This window comes from Cottoperca gobio, chromosome 6, assembly GCF_900634415.1.
Source record: "Cottoperca gobio chromosome 6, fCotGob3.1, whole genome shotgun sequence".
In the NCBI taxonomy this organism is placed as follows: domain Eukaryota; kingdom Metazoa; phylum Chordata; class Actinopteri; order Perciformes; family Bovichtidae; genus Cottoperca; species Cottoperca gobio.
Window position 1 is genome coordinate 21,833,200 of NC_041360.1, and position 19,653 is coordinate 21,852,852.

At 40.4% G+C, this 19,653-nt stretch overlaps 2 protein-coding genes across 5 annotated transcripts in view; both read left to right on the top strand.

The window, feature by feature from the left end:
- The first annotated feature begins 681 nt into the window (after positions 1 to 681).
- Positions 682 to 15,771, top strand: slc6a13 (solute carrier family 6 member 13). The gene is made up of 15 exons (XM_029434311.1): positions 682 to 812; positions 4,474 to 4,674; positions 5,226 to 5,360; positions 6,374 to 6,514; positions 7,226 to 7,307; positions 7,589 to 7,721; positions 8,144 to 8,278; positions 10,390 to 10,493; positions 10,582 to 10,706; positions 10,966 to 11,078; positions 11,243 to 11,380; positions 11,914 to 12,016; positions 12,441 to 12,541; positions 12,809 to 12,979; positions 14,474 to 15,771. Exons 1-15 carry the CDS (start codon positions 806 to 808, stop codon positions 14,636 to 14,638), a joined length of 1,854 nt encoding a protein of 617 aa, XP_029290171.1. The 5' UTR covers positions 682 to 805; the 3' UTR covers positions 14,639 to 15,771.
- A 2,154-nt stretch (positions 15,772 to 17,925) lies between these two features.
- mon2 (MON2 homolog, regulator of endosome-to-Golgi trafficking) overlaps positions 17,926 to 19,653 on the top strand; it is a 31,313-nt gene continuing 29,585 nt past the window's right edge. For all 4 annotated transcript variants that reach the window (XM_029433491.1, XM_029433493.1, XM_029433492.1 and 1 more), the window contains exon 1: positions 17,926 to 18,432. In XM_029433491.1, coding sequence (XP_029289351.1) covers positions 18,325 to 18,432 — 108 coding nt within the window. In that variant the 5' untranslated portion in view covers positions 17,926 to 18,324. The remainder of the gene's footprint in view (positions 18,433 to 19,653) is intronic.

Consider the following 19,653-nt stretch of genomic DNA (forward strand, 5'->3'; position numbering starts at 1 on the left):
TCAGACAGGAAAAGCAGAAGCACATCACTCCCCCCGTCCCCCCCGTCCCCCCCGTCCCCACCTCCATAAAGACCCTCTGGATTGTGACCTTCTAACAAACGCCTTGAACCGGGTCACTCTGGACCCCTGCTGTGGGAAAATGTTCTGAATGGGCTACTGGGTCTGTGGGGGGAATAAAGACTCTTTTCCGGGGGCTGAATCGAGGATGTGTTTGGAGCAGGGGCTTCATGAAGCAAGAGTGATGTTTTAATGACACACATTCAGAAAAGATCAGTGAAATATTGGATTCTCTTATTGTAAAGCTCGTGCACACATTATTAGAAATCCACGGGCATTGTGTACCTTTGCCTTTCAGAAATATTTGAGCTCATTGCACACACACACACACACACACACACACACACACACACACACACACACACACACACACACACACACACACACGTGCATGCCTGTGATATATAATCTGAGGTGCCACCTAAATACAAGTGTGACCAGCCTCTCCCCCATTCTCCCGGGTTGCTCTCCGGACAGAAAGGCCCTGGGAGAATGTGTGTGTCAAAAGGTTACGCAATCAGCCCACCATGCTGAGACAGCACAGACCTCTAGTGTGCTGTGGGGAGTGAGTGTGTGTGTTTGTGTGTGGGGTGTCTGAATGGAATTGGATAAAGGGAGGGGGGGTCTTCAGAGAGGGGCAACTCAGAGGGAAAATCTCACTGCAGATCTCCGCCCCTCCATGAATGTTATATACTGAAACCTAAAACTGCGGCAGGCCCGTATTTGGTGTCTCCTTGAAACTGTCATTATGAAAGGTGAGTGCCTTTTTGATCATGTGATTATTTACTTTGCGCTCAGATATGGATAATAGGTGAATTATATGAGATATGAGATACAATATGCATATTCATAGACCTTTTACCTTTTTAGTTGTTGTTGACGGGGACGCTCAGTGAAAGCTGTTGTTTTAAAAGATATCTGTCATATTTAGTTTCTTTGAGAAGTAAACAATGCATTGTTTTGTCCAGCAAATGAATGGCCAGCAGTATAAAAAACATTATTAACATTCTCCAGTGCAGAGGCTGCATGGAATTAAAACGTGGCTTTTTATAACTTAGTTGTTGTACTTTGCAAATGTGTATGCAGGACAGTTCCATCCATGCTGTCCAATGCTGGAAGCAGAAAGCACATCAAATGGGACGACATGTGCTGTTGATCTTACACAAGAGTTGCTTGTATGGAATATTCCTTATTATTGATAGGACATTAAAACAGATTATTGAACAAATCTAATATATCATAGTTTAAAAATATATGTACGCCATTTTTATTCACAATTTATGCTATTGTTCCTTTTTTGTATTTGTTTTGCAGCAACTTGTGTATATATTATAATTTCCATGTAGATGCACAACAATTAGTATTCAATATCGCATGCTGCAACTGTAAATGTATGGTGTGCCCTATCTTATGTAACTAATCCAGTTTTGCATTAGCCTGCAATCATCCAACATGTTACAGGAGCTTATGAATATGTACGTGTTTAGAAATGGAGCCATCGTCAGGCTGTTGTGCGTACGTCTGATGTTATGAATGAAGCTAAGCACCATGCTAATGTCTAACGGATCTATCAGTGTAATCTTTCACCTCAATATCAGAGTGTGGACTCTACTTATCTCAGTTAGGGTCACTCACACTGGCTAAGTAGTTGTGTGCATGTACAACTCCGAATTGTATCAATTCTAAACAAAAGACAGTACAACAAACATCGACCACAGGATGTGTTCGTGAAGACAAACCCACAGAAAACTTGAAGGGCAGTCGGAGAGTCCAAGCGCCATATATATCGCTGTGTTTCTTGAAAGTGATCAATCGTTTGCGTATCTGCTCCGTGACTCGGAATCGCTCAAAAAGCAGCACAGAAAAACAAACCGTTAAACATCGCCTGCTTGGTGGAGGTAGTTATCGCCCGTATCTGCAGTTCCATGCAGCCCTACACAGTGTCTGAGTGTCTTTCAGCTCGTTGTTTTGGTTTTGCAGGCCTCAGTTTTACTGTTCCGGCTCACCTCACCAGCAGGTAGATGTTTTTCAGCAAAAAAAGCTCTGATACACTCCCAGTGCTCTACCTGCTCATGCACCAATCGGCAGTAAGCCAAAGTTAGCGACTAGCTTGTGCACATAGTGGAGCATTTAGCAGCTAAAAAGTCAGATATTTCCTCTTGGACTTAGTGGATAACATAAGGGTGAGCTCAAGGATGAGTGAATATTGGACTTTTGGACTATTGGAGGCAGGAAAACTACTTGCAGATAAATGTTAATGTTGCTCTGTATATGCAGAATGTGTGCATGTGCTTACAAATATCAACGTAACAGGGCTTTTATGTCAGTGTGACTCCACAGGGAGCAGTGTGAAGTCTGCTAAATGTTTTAGTGGCGTAACATTAGTCGGGGTTCCTCATCTCTGCTTGACGCTAGAAGCTCGAGGTTGCTACCTGAATACCACCTCAGAATCTCTGACCAAACTGTCAGCAGCCACGTTGCATTGTGGGTCACGTAGGCGCAAGGTTTTGGTAAGGAAGTAAAATGCTCGGAATATAAAAAAACGATATTATATGGTTTTGCTGCCTCCATTTTTATACTTAATTTAAACGGTCTATTGTGCGTCTGGTAATGTTATACAAGTTCAATGCTAATCAGGCGGACTATTGTTTCAAGAGCAATGGGTGTATGAGGACAAAACAGAGCTCTCAATGTCCAGTAAGTCAGCCATACATTAATTCAATCATTCAATAGGTCAGTCTGTCAGTCAGTCACTCAGTCAGTCCACAGCTTTTCAGAGTGAGGTTAAGTTGGCACTGTTTCCTGGGATAAAGCTCCACTGTGCCTCAATGAGGTCATTCTCAAACTTATTTTCTCACAGTGGTGCCTCTTCGCTGACGTTCTATAAGCATGTATGTATGAAAACTACCTCAGCCTGACTATGCTGCTATAAGTAATGCTTATAATTAGTCTCACCTATTAAAAGGAATGTGTTTGAAGTGAGGTATTTGGCCTGTGTGTTGAGCTTCCCAGCATTCACAAAGAAACTGTGAAAAAGTGAGGTAAACTGTGATCTGGCTGCAAGGCCACTGAGGATTCTCATTTGCCAGCACAGAGCGGTGGGGCTCCTCGGGCTTTTGTTGCACCGAGCCTTCCTTCCCACCAAGTTACTTCTGAAAACAAGGGGCTCTATTTTTACCTCAGGCCACAATTTGGCTCCAGTGCTGGAGAGTTTGGCTCCTAAAACGGGTCCAACCTCCAACCCCATGCACACAGCACACACAAAGTCACACTTGTGCTCCACCTCTGCTCTTTGCCAGTAGGAGCACATTCCTAAAGGTAGCTTCACACAAGGCTTTCGGCTGTTGTTTTCAGAACTACACTTTAAAAAGAGGCAGCTTTCGTTAGAACCAAGGTCACACAACATGTAACCTGTTTGTTTGTTTGGTATCCATATGTATTCTTGTAACTGAATCAGTTTGAGCATGTCTCCGGCAGACTGACGACCAATCCATTTGAATTTGGGCTGCAGCAGCGATCATGATGTGCTTGAGAGAGAGCTAAAAGGGTAACAGAGGGGCTGGTGAGAGGCCTGTTAATGCAACCTGACAGGAGTGAGCACAGTCAGTGAGTTGTCTGTTTCCTCCACAGAGAGAACTTATTTCAGCAGCACTGGCCCCTAAACAGCCGAGGGCTCGACTAACTTCCAGCATGGTCACGTAACATCCAGCCATTACTGGCCTCATGCAACACAGGAAGAGTAGTCACATACATTATACATCCGCTCATGTAAACACATGCACAGTGCGCTATGAACTAGCCAAGGTCCTGAAATTCCTTCTTCTTCCTCCAGGTCTTACACTTAATCTTCAAATAGATCCTTTTTATACTTATTGACCCCGTAGGTCCAATTAAAGCACACTGTAAAGCCCCTGGAGGACTATTGTGACATTTGAAGTTGGTTCTCTTTTGCACTCGTAGCAGAGTATTATGTTCGGCTGCGAGAATACACATAAAGACCGGCTGCTGTATTTGGAATTAGCTCTTAATGGATGCAAATGTAGGCTTGCTGAACAAATTGTGTCCTATTCAAATAATTATGGATGTTAAAGTGTCCAAAGACATAGTCAACGCTCATAGAATGAGAATTCTAGTTGGTATGATTTTTGCTCACATGTGCCGTAGTGTGGCGTATATCTCCGGCTTCATCACCAGTGATGTCGTTTGTTTCAACATTGCTTGTTGAAATGTACAACTTGAAACTGAGCTGTAGAACATGTACTGTGGGATTGTGTCTTTACATATTTGTCAAAGGGATTGGCACTGGAAAACAAAGATACGCCTCTCACGATATATCAAATAATGATGTCTTTTCCCCCTATTTCTTCTTGGTCATTTTACTTCTTTCTCTTCCACTCTTCCCCTTTATTCCCACAGGGGACACGGAGAACACGTCCAAAGTTGAGCCCTCCAATGGGCACAGCAGGCCCCTGGACATTGTACCCAGCACAGAGGAGAAGATGATAGACAGGGGTCAGTGGAGCAACAAGATTGAGTTTATTCTGTCAGTGGCGGGAGAAATTATCGGCCTGGGGAATGTCTGGCGTTTCCCCTACCTATGTTATAAGAACGGAGGAGGTGAGTGCTGCAATTACTGTGTAACACAAAAGCTTTTGCGTTTATATATAACTATATATATATATGTCTTGATTTACTCCACATCAGAAACACAAGGCTTCGAGAATTTCCAACTTTGCATTTGCTTTGGCAATTGCGTGACAGCAAAATGAAGCTTCTGAGAGGAGGAGATAATATAAGGGTTAATAAGTAATCTATTCCAAGGTGATCCATTTATCAATGAGGGTCATAGTTCACTAAAAATAGGAAAACAGCCAGACACATGTTGGCAGCCAGTCAGCTAATGTTGTGCAGCTATTGACTGATATACAGTATGAGAGAATAAATCTGTTGAACAATAAAAACCTTGGATCGTTAATGTCAAATAAGACGTAAAATTGTTTGATTGATGATTTCAGATTTATTCTACCAGCATAATATTGCATGCCTTTATATCATGACCTTTATTTATTAAGTTCAAACGATTGCACCAGTTTCTATACTCTACATATCTTGAGAGCACATTGAAGATATTTGAGTGAACTGTTCCTTTAACCTGTGTGCTTATACAGGTGCCTTCTTCATCCCTTACCTCATCTTCCTGTTTGCTTGTGGGATCCCGGTCTTCTTCCTGGAGACGTCTCTGGGTCAGTACACCAGTGAGGGAGGCATCACATGCTGGAGGAAAATCTGCCCGTTATTTGAAGGTACTTTTATTTTCTTACAGAGAAATATAATTAAATGAATGTTTGTACGATGGCCTTCAGGTGCCATGCACTCCCAACATCTGTATATTTTACTTCACTTTTATGACATCATTAGGACGCTTCCTGTGCTTTGCAAACGTTTATGTTTGGGCAAGCGTCCATCCTCATGGTGTTTTGAATGTAAATATGTATCTAATGAACTCAGTATGCATGTTCTTCTGAAAACAATTAGTTGCTTGTGCACCACACAAAGATTTATCAAAGCAGTGACAACATCTACGCGTGTCTGTACAACAAGGTGGGATGAAAGAGGAATTTCAGACATGTGTTTGTGTGCATGTATGTGTCAAACAACCATGAACGCCGTACAGATGTGGGATGGTGATGAATGTATAGTTGTAACGGCTGGCAAGCAACCAACACTGGCTAATGTTCAATTTCTTTGCCTTCAAATAAGTCTGCAATCAGCCGTAATCATAACCCACATAGGATGACAGCTGGTGAAGAGTTGAGTCAGTGTGCGATCATGTGTCGGAACCAACCAAAAGATTGTGCCGTTTACAATTTAACCTGCATCTAATTTACTGTACGCTGACGAAGTCATTTGAAAAAGGCAGCAGCGGTGATCTGATGGGTTTAATCAGGAGAGCTCTTGTCACTGATTCACAATCATTTATGTGAGTCATTTAAGAAACTCAAAGTGATTTCTTCCACGTGACGCCAAGAGTATAATGCCAATAATTTGATGTTTTGATGATTAATGTCCCCTTTCCTACTTTGAGGCATAGTGTGAGCAGAAAAGACCTCCAATACAAGTTCCTTAATGTATATGTTAATATATCACATATACACACATACACATGACTCATGGCATTGTCAAAGCCATAATGCAGAGATTCTCTTTGGTCACAACTCACAGCAGCCCCCATTTTTTAAAACAATGCCCCCCCCCAAGTTATAATAATGGCAGCATGTTACTGATCAGTCATACACTTAATGTATCTTTGTTCCAGGAGTGGGTTATGCCACCCAGGTGATTGTTGCTCTGCTTAACATCTACTACATCGTCGTGTTAGCCTGGGCCCTCTTCTACCTGTCCAACTCCTTCACCTGGGATCTGCCCTGGGCCTCCTGCAACAACACCTGGAACACAGGTGAGCCCAGACAAAAGATGTGCTTCTGCTCGACACATACGTATAATGTGTGTAACCAGGTGTAGCCGTTCTCCATCTTTGGCATGCTTATGGAGGTTTGAATAAACATTTTGACGACATGTGTATGGCGATGGCCGTCTGTCGCTCCAGCACAAATATGGACGCCGTTACATTCATGGTCCACATACAGTCGGATGAATCCTAAGTCCCTTTCCTTCATCATGAAGTTGACGTTTTAGTGAAACTATTTGATTCCCGCGACATTTCTTTCCCCCTCAGGATGAACTTTTGTGATTTCCTGACGTTTCATCTGTTGCTATGCTAACATTTTGGTTCACGACCAGATAGCTTATAAACTAATGGCTTTCCCATCAACTCCAGCAGAACTTTGTGCTAATTAGCTCATGTGCGCATAATAACTACCAAAACTAAGATGGTCAACATACACGCTAAACATCAGCATGCTAGAATTGAACTGCTAGCATGGCTGTAGACTTCTAGCGTCTACAGCCTTTTCTTCTGGTGTTCCCCTTCCTTATTTCATTAATGTATAGTTTCATTTTACCTTAAAGGGAGAGAATGGACCTGCACCATTTCACTCCTCCGCCTCAGTGGGGGCATTGTTTCACTTGCCTGTGTGTAACTTGGAAACAGGCAAGCTTGGATTTCTTTACAGGACTGAATGTCTTTCTGTCTTTCCTTTCATTCAAGATTCCTGTATGGCATTTCAGAGGGGGAATAGCTCCATCAATCACCATGAGAACACCACCTCTCCTGTCATTGAGTTCTGGGAGTAAGTGCCTTTTTGTTTGGCCTTGTCCTCAAATGGCCTTAAAGGTGCCAACAAGTTCACCAAATATTTAACTTAAGCATCTTGTATTCCATCCTGTTTTTAAAATGTATGATTATAAGAATAGACACAACCTTTACTACTGTTTCCAAAGTGTTGTAGTTTTGTTACAAGGCCTTTTTTAAATTGCTTATATACTCTTTGATTTTTAAGACTAGATAAAAAGATTAATAAATGTATGTCTTATTCGTGTGTGTGTGTGTGTGTGTGTGTGTGTGTCCCAGGCGGAGAGTGCTGAGAATTTCCTCAGGTATTCATCACATTGGCTCTCTGAATGGGGATCTGGTTATCTGTCTGGCCGTTGCATGGGTCATCTGCTACTTCTGCATCTGGAAGGGAGTAAAGTCTACTGGCAAGGTGAAACCGCTCCTCCATTTATGACAGACACATATTCACTATAGGAACAAGAGAGTATAAGTACTATTCTGCACTAGGATCCTTTTATAAAACGGCTTTTTACGCTTGTTTTGCTCTGGTTTTCATTGATGTACGCTTGCTGTGTGGTGAGGTTTTTCCTCCGCATGCAGGAAGTGTTGCGTTGTTTACAGTGGCAGAAGGACTAAATAATGCATTAACTGGGAAGCTAGTGCAATCAGTGTTAGCCACATGGGCTGAATGCACCAAGATTGGCACCTTCAAACCTCATCAACTTAAAATCGCGAACACAGATTCGACAGAATATTACATTTCACATTTTAGCCTCAACACACTATTGGAGAAGGAATCATTTGTCATTGTTGTAAGTTACATGTCTAAGAAGTGTTACTATCTCCCTGCAGGTGGTTTACTTCACAGCCACCTTCCCTTACGCTATGCTGGTGGTCCTGCTGATCAGAGGGGTCACCCTGCCAGGAGCATCCAGGGGAATCCACTTCTACCTCTACCCCGACCTGGGGCGGCTGTCTGACCCACAGGTAGGCTGGAATGCTCTTGCTTTTAGATATACATTCACAAAAAAATATGTTACACATGAAGATACAACGGAAAAAGACTATTATTCCATATCTTTCAGCATTTCAATGCTTTACAAAATGCCTTAGTCCTAAAACTGGTGCAAACTTGTACGGTTTTGCCGTGGGATACCCAGCCTTTCAGACGATTTATACACCTCCACGCTGATGTGATAATACCCACTCAAACTGACAGGTATTTTCAGCGTATTTCTTTAAGAACTTGGAGTTGCTGAAGTCTGTCAGGTTATATCAAACCAACACGTCCTCCCACGCTCCCTAAAGCTTATGTTATCTCTGGGGTTCCATAAAGAAACTAGAAGGGCAGGCCTTCCGCCAAAGCCATTTCCATAAGTGAAAAATAATGTGTGTAATCGCCTAGATTGGGATCTGCTCCAAAAATGTAATGGGTTCTTTCTTGGCTCAGGCCAGTAGTTCTCTGCTGACAAACAGACAAACCAAACTACACAACAGAAAAGATTACATCTGCCAGCCCTAGAAAGAAATCAGGACCATGTGGAGGAAGTTGTTTTAAACTGGACTGTACACGGTTGGCAGTTTAGGCATTGAAAGCTTTTTATTGACACCATATTTCACAGCATTTGTCTGTCTGAATGTGATCGCTCAGAAAGGCTACACTGTTAATAAAGTAGGTTCTTGTAAGTGCCTTATAGAATTTATGTTTCTGATCTGCTGCACCTTTCTGCTGAGGTATGGCTCGGGAAAGCTGTTTTTGTTTGCACCAGCCTGCAACTTCACTCTTTTGTTCACTCTCACCCCTTTTATAGAGTCATTCATGCCACAGCTACTAGCTACCTCCCGTACACTACCTGCTCAGCACCTCACGGCAGACAGACACACTTCACGACTAGCTGGTGTATGTACAGTAGTGAAGCATTTAGCAGATACTTTTCTCCTGAGTTAGCAGAGACTTTAAACAGATCTGAAAGTAAATATTGGACTCAAACTCGTAAACTAGGCGACAGTTTGCTTCTAGGTTTGCCATATCAACATAAATGGTGATAATAAAGTGAGTTGTGTGTTGGTAGCCTGCTTCCACTGTCTCCTAGAGGACAGACAACCTGCTATGTAAGGTTTAAGGACACGATGTGTGTCCTATCTTCAGTGTCAAACTCCTTTTGAATCCATCTATCACTTTTATGACATGTTGTGGCAATAACTTCACATTACTTCCTGCTTTTGCAAATAAACATAGTGTCATTTAATAATGTGTCCAGCAGAATGTCAAGGACTTATTACTGCTGAAGGAAAGAGAGAGGATTGGGAATGGTGGTGGAAACAGGGACTTTACAATTTCTTCTTTCCTCGCTGTTAGATTGCAACCAGTGTGAAAATCTAAAAGAGGGGCCCACTTAAATCCCTCTCAGGGCTCTGGGGATGAATACAGGCCCTGTGTGTGCAGGCCAAGACAAGCTAGGCTGGTGGAGTTTGTGCTTTGGGAATACCTGCCTTTGTGTAATGTTGTGTCCAGAGCTTGTGTTGCTGGTTGGACCCCCAGTCAATCAGATCTTCAGTGCTGGCTGCAAACTATCTAAAACATGCCCCACTGCCCTGGGACTAGTTTGCCAGAATTGCAAGCATAATGACAAACCTCATTTGAATTTTGAAGTGTGAGTGAGTGTTCAAAGACAGGGTGGAAAAGTGCTGCACTTTATGCCTCAGAGGGACGGGGATGGATAAATAGGCATTGCTGGGCGGGTGAAGAAGGTGAGTTTCAGGGTAAAGAGTTTCGAGATTTGAAAGGTGCCCTGGGTGTTGGATTGTGTTTTTAAGAAGAGATGAGATGGTGTCATAACTCTTTCAATATGACGGGTACATGGGAGGCTGTGTGAGGAGAGCAGTCCCCTTTATGTTTATAATGAAATGCTCCTTGTCATGTTGAACTCCATATTGTAATTATTCTGTATGTGACATCTCAGTTATAAAGGAAGCTGGTTTGGAAACAGGTTGAATACAGTCAGTATGAATAAATGTGTTTCTTAAAAGAGACATTTACAGTTTTTACGCCTGTGTTTATTCTATGTTTGATTATGTTGCTTCTCTTCTGTCCGAAGGTTTGGATGGATGCTGGGACTCAGATCTTCTTCTCCTATGCCATCTGTCTGGGTTGCCTCACCGCCCTGGGAAGCTACAATAAATACAACAACAACTGCTACAGGTAAGGACTGAAATGATAATGCACTTTGCATTACCTTTAACACATGCAGTTCCTAATCGTTGCTTGTCCCTCTCTGTGTTGTTTCCAGAGATTGCCTGTCCCTCTGCTTCCTGAACAGTGGAACCAGTTTTGTTGCAGGTTTTGCCATCTTCTCCATCCTCGGCTTCATGTCCTACGAGCAGAACGTGCCCATCTCAGAAGTGGCTGAATCTGGTTGGTTTTTCTCTTACTGTTTATAAAAGCAGTGTTAGGCCGTACTGTCCTCTGAGAGACTATCTGAGACTTCTATATCTACTGATTTACTGGGGTTGAATTCTTTTTGAAAGACTAGAAAGGATATAAGTCAGAACAGATCAATGGCCTTTATGATTTTATGATTTTGGTCAAATTCTTTCATTGCATTCACTTGAACAAGTATGATCAATAATGGTGATTTTAATGAGAAAATAACATAACATTCTGTCTAACTCAGGTCCAGGTTTGGCCTTCATTGCCTATCCTCGTGCTGTGTCCATGATGCCTTTCTCTCCTCTATGGGCCTGCTGCTTCTTCATTATGATTGCCTTCCTGGGACTGGACAGTCAAGTGAGAACAACATAATCACCGCACACAAAGAAAAACAATTTTAAACATAAGTCTCGCAAATGTGCACGGATCAATGTTGTTTGCTTGTTAGTTGTAACACACTCACATGCACAAACAAACATACAAACACCCATTGATACAACACGTGTTTCTTCCTTGATCAGTTTGTGTGTGTGGAGAGCCTGGTGACAGCCATGGTGGACATGTATCCCTCCACCTTCCGGCGTAAAAACCGCAGGGAGCTCTTCATCCTGGCGGTGGCTGTGGTGTCCTTCCTCCTGGGGCTCATCATGCTGACGGAGGTTGGTCTTGTTTCTACAGAATAAGATTACACAATGAGCTTGTACTCTTGCACAAAGCAGGGTAACGGTTCAGCCCTAGTTTATGGGGAAAAAAAACAATATATTTCAAACCAGATTTCAGAAACTTCTTTTTCAACATAATATTGGACAATCATAGATAAGAGCATAAAGAGGATAATCAATGATGGCTTGTTGAAGGCTTTTGTTTCCCGCTTAAGTGAAGACTTTCTTGTTTTAAAAATGTTTCAGCGTACCAAACTCATTTTTTAAATGAAACTGCCTATTTCCACCTACTGCAGTTTCTTATTAACAACCTTCAGTCCACTTGAACAGCAGATCCTCCCTTCCTGTCCAGACAATTGTTCCTTTAACTGTGTGGGTTTTGAATATGCTCATCTTAACAAAATAATTGCTGTTTTACACTTACATGAAATTGATGAGTGGCTTTCATAATATGTAGACTGGAGTCTCAATTTCTCTCATTATTTGACAGTTTGAGGTTTCGGGTTATAAACCCATGTCTGTCTCTACAGGGCGGCATGTACGTCTTCCAGCTCTTTGACTACTACGCAGCCAGTGGGATGTGCCTGCTTTTCGTGGCTATTTTTGAGACTGTTTGCATTGCTTGGATTTATGGTGAGTGTTTTAGGCAGGCTGTTTGGGAATGCATAAAGGGGGTATTTGAAAGACAAAGGCTTTATTCTCACTAGGCTCTATTCATCCCAGTACACACTGCCCTCTACATTCAGCCAATCACAAAGAATTTGGTGGTTTCTTTGCCTCACACATTCGAGCCAAAAGACTGTCTCAAATGTTATTTCGGTGACTTGGTTTTATTTAGTGGATAAAGTCAAAAATAAGAACATTCAGTAAAATCATAATAAAATAGCATTAAAAACAATGGTATGGTTGCTAAACAGTAATATCTGTCAATCATAAATATTATTAATGTATTTCTTTTCACATTTCTGCTGCTGAAACGGAGGGAGTCTTGACATGATGATTGTTCGACATTGATGTCGGTCTCCACTGCGTTTCCCTCTTCTCTGTCTGATTACAGGTGCAGACCGTTTCTATGACAACATCGAGGACATGATTGGCTATCGCCCCAGCCCTGTTATCAAATACTGCTGGCTTTTCTTCACCCCTGCAACATGCTTTGTGGGTCCCATATTCATTTTCAATATGCACGCATTCACACTACTCTCATGAAACAAGAGCAGCCTCTGCTGGCCAACATTGAAAATACATTTTTTTTTCAAATGGCAAACTAATGTCAACTAAAGTCTTCTTCATATATATATAAATAAGATAGGGATTAAAGTTAAGGTTATGTATAATTATTAGCTATTATTTAGTATTTATTTACTAGTATTTTTGCATAGCCTTACAGAACCATGACTTCTCTCTCTCTCTGTCTTTTAACAGGCAACCTTTGCTTTCGCCTTGATCAAGTATTCACCTCTGAAGTACAACAATGAATACGTATACCCATGGTGGGGCAATGGGATAGGCTGGATCCTGGCTCTGTCCTCCATGATGTGTATCCCTGTCTGGATAGCAGTGAAACTGTACTACACCCCTGGAACACTAAGAGAGGTACTGCACATTTTAGGTGCAAAGGAAAAACTGGCTCTGTCTTTGTCATTTCAGAAGAGTGAAAAGAGAAAAGAAAGTGGTTTACTGCATTTCAGATCATATGGGAATAAATGGTCTTTTTCTGTATTAGCAGTGGATCACATGATTATCGCTCTTATTAACAAACCCAAGGTGAACCATCAACGAACACTGCAGCTCTACTACAGAGCATTTAAGCATCTTTTAGCACATTGTCTTGGTTTCATAACTTTATTGATAGGTTTAAATCAAATCAAATCAAATTTATTTATACAGCCCAATATCACAAATTACACATTTGTCTCTTACAGACTGTGTACAGCATACGACACCCTCTGTCCTTAGACCCTCGCATCGCACAAGGAAAAACTTCCTAAAAGAAACCCCATAATTAAAATGGGGAAAAATGGAAGAAACCTCAGAGGGAGCAACTGAGGAGGGATCCCTCTCCCAGGACGGACAGACGTGCAATAGATGTTGTGTGTAAACAACATAGTACAAATACAACATGAGGTGATCAAATATGAAAAAGATTGATAAATTAATATTTTTATTAATTATGAGCAGGGTAACAGGCACAGCTGCAATTTGTGATCCAGACGTAAACTTTATCAGTGGCAACCTGCCAGATGAGAGACACAGAAACTCCGGGGATGATGCCCCGGATGGTGAGTTAGCAACATGCATTTAAGGGAAATGAATGCATACAGATAGAGAGGGAGAGGAGGAGAGGGAGGAGAGAGGTAGTCTAAGCCTATAGCAGCATAACTAGTAGCTGGTCCAAGGGAAGCCTGAGCCAGCCCTAATTGTAAGCTTTATCAAAGAGGAAAGTCTTTAGCCTGCTCTTAAATGTGGAGACAAACTGGGAACTGGTTGATAGCTGAAGGCTCTAGTTTATTCTCACTACTCTCTTGTTTCCAGCAGACAGCTGAACATAGTGGAACATTTAGCAGCTAAAGAGCCAGATATTTCCATCAGGAGTTGGTGGAGACCAACAAAGAGCTAAAAGCAGGATGAATATTGCACTTCCATTTGTCGGGTGGACACAAACAGAAACTCCAAATGAATGCTATTGTTGCTAACACATTCGCCATAATAACTTAAACCTATAAGGTTATAATGTGTCAATAATGTGTTTAGAGCAAGTGCCCGCGGGATAACAAAATAAATGTTTGTAAGTAAGAATTGAAAAGTTGTTAGATTCATGTATTGTTTTATAAAGACTAAATATGAGTTATCTTAAATTCTTAAAAAAATAAAATAAAGTAACGATTTGTATGCTGCCATGAATTGCACTACTGATCTTGAATAATCTCTTAGATAATGCTATTGAATACAGTTTTAATTAGAGGATTGATGTTGTTTCCTATATATTACAGTAAATATGTGGTTTGAAAATGAAAAGTCCTCAATTTGTCAAACAGTGTATCACTGTATGGCAGGTTTTCCTCCATTTTATGCATTTTTCGTTCGCAGCGCCTTGTTTTCTTGACCACTCCTTCCCCCGACTTACCGAAGACAAAGCAGGAACAGGAGAAGCTGCTGGCCATCTTCGCAGCGGACGGCGACAGCCTCCATCAGAAATCCCCTCCCACTAAGGAAGGCTACTTCCCTGTTGATGAAAAGGAGTCTCATTGCTAGAGACACGAGGGTTGGAATCAGAGCCTTGTAGGGGTCAAAGGTCACTCCTCAGCTTTGACACTCTGTCTGGCCCCATCCCAACTTCCTCTTTAATACCTCACCAGACAAAGTGGCGAAACAGGCACGGCGCAGACTTTAAGAGTCACCTTACCTGTAACTGCTGATCTGCTGCTGGAGCTTTCTCCTTTGAAAAACTGCCTTAAGTACGACGGCATCAGCATTCTTACTTAAAGAGTTACATCACTTGGTTACCATCTCGTTTGCCAGAGGCAGAATCATATTTACACTTGAAAAAATGTTGCCATTGTTGTAACACAATGGCTAAGAATTTACATTTGATCATGTCTGCTTTCTAAGGAAGCATTTTTTCAGTTATGGACAGCTCTAATGTTCAGTTAGTTTGACATTTCAGTTACTTTATTGATTCTAACAGCTATCGGCTGCAGACGGAGAACAAGCGGTGTCACGTGAATACAAGCTGTGTGTTTTGTGTGTGTTTTGAGTACAAGCGTATTCCATCCATCCATCCAATCATGCCGACAGCTCTGTTTTTTACTGTATAGTAGATTGTTATCATCTCAGGATGTTATATTTTCTAATAAAAAAAGGCATACTAATAACCAATGCTTGAGAAAGCAAGAATTGGATTTTAAATGTATATTTAGCTGAACTCATCAGAACTCAACTCAATTAAGCTTTGCTGTTGTTTTTAAGATTAATGTTATAATGTTCATTTATTCCATATGATTTTATTTCTTTTATCGCAGAGTTGCATGAATATGTTACATGATTTTTTGCAATCTTCTGATTATTGACATGATTTTAATTTAGTCAGTTTCGCCTTATCTCTAATGCATTAAAATGTATGACATTAAAATGTAAAGTGCCTGAAGGAGACAGTTGTGCCACTTAGATGATATGAACAGCTGGTTGAAGGGTTTCATTCCAAAATGAATATCTCTCATGTCATCTCTTTTTCTGCTGTTTTGTAATGAACTTCAGCATGTTTTTGTTTTTTTTAGATGTTGGAATGAGTATATGATCATTGATTGCCGATAGGGAATACTTTTACAAATATAACTTTTATATGCTAAAATTATTTTTTATGACTGAATAAAAATACTTTTATTTGAAACAAACATTTTTGTTGAAATATATGTTTACAGTCATGCAGTTCAATATTCAATACATGCATAATCTTAATAATAAAAATATAAAGAATATTCTTAATTGCAGCAATACAGTCCCACTTGGTATTAGGTCATATGTTAAAGTATTTAGGGAGTTAAGGGATGCTATGGTGTATGTAAGACGATCATTTCGATCATCATTTGGCATTTAAAGCAAAACATTAATTGGTTGTAACATGTGCACCCAATTTAGGCAGTGTAATTGATTAACACTTAATAGTCTACTGTTTATTAGAGCCTTAATTCTCTTTAAAAAAAATATTTTAAGATATGGCAGGTGTTAGATATTGCTAATTTAGTGTAATGTATGCTGCATAAATGCATCTTATCATACTGTCAATAATCATGAATTATGTCTAACACATAATATAGACAATACAATGCAGCATACACACTGTAGTATATGTCTAGACTCGATGTAACAGTTGTTTACTGCATCCAATAACATACTATATGCTTTATTGCATTGTATTGTATTTGTTATGTGGAATTTTGATCTAAACGTATGACTTATAATGAGTTACGACGCTTATTCATCTATCTCTGTGTTAACATTTAACTCACAGAAGGCCACCTATTATGCAGCTTTAACAGATTTGCCTTGCAGTCTCACAGAAGTCAACATGATTGCGCAAATCCAATAGATATAGTCCTTGAAGGTCCATCGCACGAGCTATAAATACATTTAAAGACATTCTGTCGCTTCAATTTCAGTGTCAATTTCATATCATTCACCGTTTGTGATCCATGACACATTCAAATCAGCAGGCTGGGTGTCATTTCACATCAGCAGGGTTCTGGAATAAATGAATATGAATTGCTTGGGATATTTCCTTTTATTGTTCAAACACGATTCAGAATGTGGTGCACAAGTCAGATATATACTTCCGACATTAGTGAAGTATTATAACCAGAAGTGTGGAGTGCAGCCTCTGTGATACTGAGAATAAATGATTTGATGTAATGACAGGCGAGACTGTTGCAACACAGTTTTATAATATAAAGTTCATAAATGTGTGCACACTTTAATTTAAAGCTAATGCTGAGATTCTAAACACTCAGATAGAACACTACACAAGCTCTAATCAAACATTTTCAATATTAATTATTACCTATTTTAATTTATACATTTAATAACAATATATTTGTAATAATAATTAAATATTTTCTTTAAGGCAGCCATCTGAAAGTAACTCCATCTACATGGTATAAAGATATTTTAAAAATTCAGCATGAATAATTTAAGATGCCACAGTCTGAATTATATGTTATCGCTATTCAATATTCTCTAGATCCTAGTATGTCAAAATATTGTCTGAGTTTCTATTCTCAGTTATATAATTAAATATTGAGATCATTTACTTAAGTAAAAAGAGCAATACCGCAGTGTAAGAATACTCCTGCATTCAAAAAGCTATTTCATAAATGTACACTATCAACAACTGTACTTTAAATATAATATTAATACATTATATACATTATATACAAGAATGGCCACTATCAGTGTTATATTACTAGATATTTTATTATTGGATTAATATGCTAATGCATAAACATGCAATCCTTTTAATGCTGTAGCTGGTTGAGTTCTAGGTTAATTCTAATGTACTTGGTTACTGTTAACCTGAACAATTACTTGGTTACTGTTTCATAAATTAGTCATGTGTTTTGGAAACAGAATATTAATCTGCAACAAACACTACTAACTACAGCTGTCAGATATATATAGTGGAGAAAAATTAATCTATATTTTCCTCTAAAATGTAAGAGTAGAAGTATAAATAAGCAGGGAATTAAAATACTCACCTAAAATACACATACATCAACATTATACGTAAGGTATTTGAGAAAGTAACATCCCACCACTGTATAATTTAAACAATGAAATATATGTTATAATATAATATAATATATACATAATATAATATATACAGCTGTCTAAAACTGCTCCTGCAACTTCTTTTTTAGCCTTTAGGCGGTGCATACTGTGCAGAAGTGTCCAGACGTGGCGTGTCGTTGTCTGTCTGTATCACGCTTTGCCAGCAGGGGTCGCTGTAGCCATTATTCTGAAACGTACACTGTTTACGGAAGTCCAAGTGACGTGTCACTGTCCAGCGAAGCATTGTGGGAAGGGAAGTGGAGCTGACGGCCGTTGATGGCAGACTGCTCAATTTGACAAATATCTTCGATTAATGAGCATCTTTAGGAAACAGAGATAAAGGGGAGTGGTGCTACTTCACGAAGCTAATGTCAACAGGCTTTGAAGAAGAGGAACATATGCCGGTGTCATCGCTGCTCTCCTGCGCACGAGCGCTCAAAGCAGAGAAGTGGGATACTGTGTCAATGGACCGTGGCGTTTTTATTTTATTTTCCAAGGCAGCCGAATAAAGTAGCAACGGATTATCTTCCCGCTGTGGATGGGTGGGGGGCGACTGCGCTCCTGCTTTCCTTATCGTTTGAAGTTTCTTGAGATTTCTGTCGAAGACGCCGTCAAAGATGTCGACCAGCAGTCCCGAAGCGGTGAAGAAATTGGTGGAGAACATGCAGACGGACCTGCGGTCTCTGTCCATGGAGTGCAAGAAGAAATTCCCCCCAGTCAAAGAGGTTAGCCGGCTACTTTAGCTTCACGAGCCGTTACCTCGGTGTTCAACAGCATGTCTCATTTGTGTTTTTGGGGATTTTACAGTCGGAATAATGTAGGTTTTACATATTAGTTTGAGCCCGTGTCCCCCCCACCACACACCGGGCCTCAGACGTTACTCTGTTGTGGGATGTGGACACTCTCCTCGTACTGTACGGGTACATTAAAAGTTGTGTCAGCTGCTGGGCCTTCCTGCCAACCAGGCGTTCAATTAAAGGGATATACAGGTGTTTTTAAAATGTGTCACACCTAACTGTTGGAAGTTTTAGTTCAGCCATTGAAACAATACATATGATCTTTTGTTAAAATATCTAAATGACACACTCACACAAGTGTTTTTCCACACATGTGCATCACAAAGTCATTGTTGCTCTATTATTCCAATGCTTTGAGCACCTCAAACTAATTTACATGCATCAATGTTGAGTCTCTACATCTAACACCAAAAATAAACAACCTGGGTACATAAATACAACTAGTAAGGACATATGTGTGAGGAACCAGCTGCTTTTAGTTGTGTACCCGGGTAGTAGTGCATTATGAGTGGACACTTCTCAGGTACGATCTCACATTGCAAGTTGGTTTCACAACAAGCTTGTCAGTATTGAAACAGCCGGGAGCAATTTCATACTGCATTTTTGTGTCTTTAAATTCCTTGCATTGAGTTTCTGTTTACAGCTGCTGAGTGTCTTCGTTGTGTAGCAGTGTTGGTGACATCATGGCTTAGTTTAAGAGCAGAATAGTACAAGGAGGAGCAATGACAGGGCCTTTTACAGTCTGTGTATTGTTAAGCGTCACGAAGACAACAGTCAACCTTTTATGTCTCCAATTTGACATCAACACAACCCAAGCAATCTGCGTTCAGCAGTCCACAGGTCTGAGTCGGAGTTAATTGACATCTGAATGTAATGAATGTCTTTTGAATCTTTTAATTTAATGGCTCGAAGTTCAACAAAGCATTATGAGGCTGGTGACATGCAGTACTGGATAAACGCAACCATTCACTCTGTCACGGTTTAACACAGATGCTATGTGTTATTATGTGATTCAACTGACACTTCTCAGTCAGATCCTCTGTAACTTAATTCCCTGTAATGCCCAGGTATAGTAAAGCTCACTGTTCGCTTGTATATTATGTAATAATGGTCACACGTCATTAGATGAAGCACTCTATGGGAGGCTTT

Coding starts and splice junctions, on each gene's coding strand:
- slc6a13 (XM_029434311.1), top strand. Junction 7,722..8,143: donor GAGTAAAGTCTACTGGCAAG/GTGAAACCGCTC, acceptor ATCTCCCTGCAG/GTGGTTTACTTCACAGCCAC. Junction 12,542..12,808: donor TCACCCCTGCAACATGCTTT/GTGGGTCCCATA, acceptor GTCTTTTAACAG/GCAACCTTTGCTTTCGCCTT.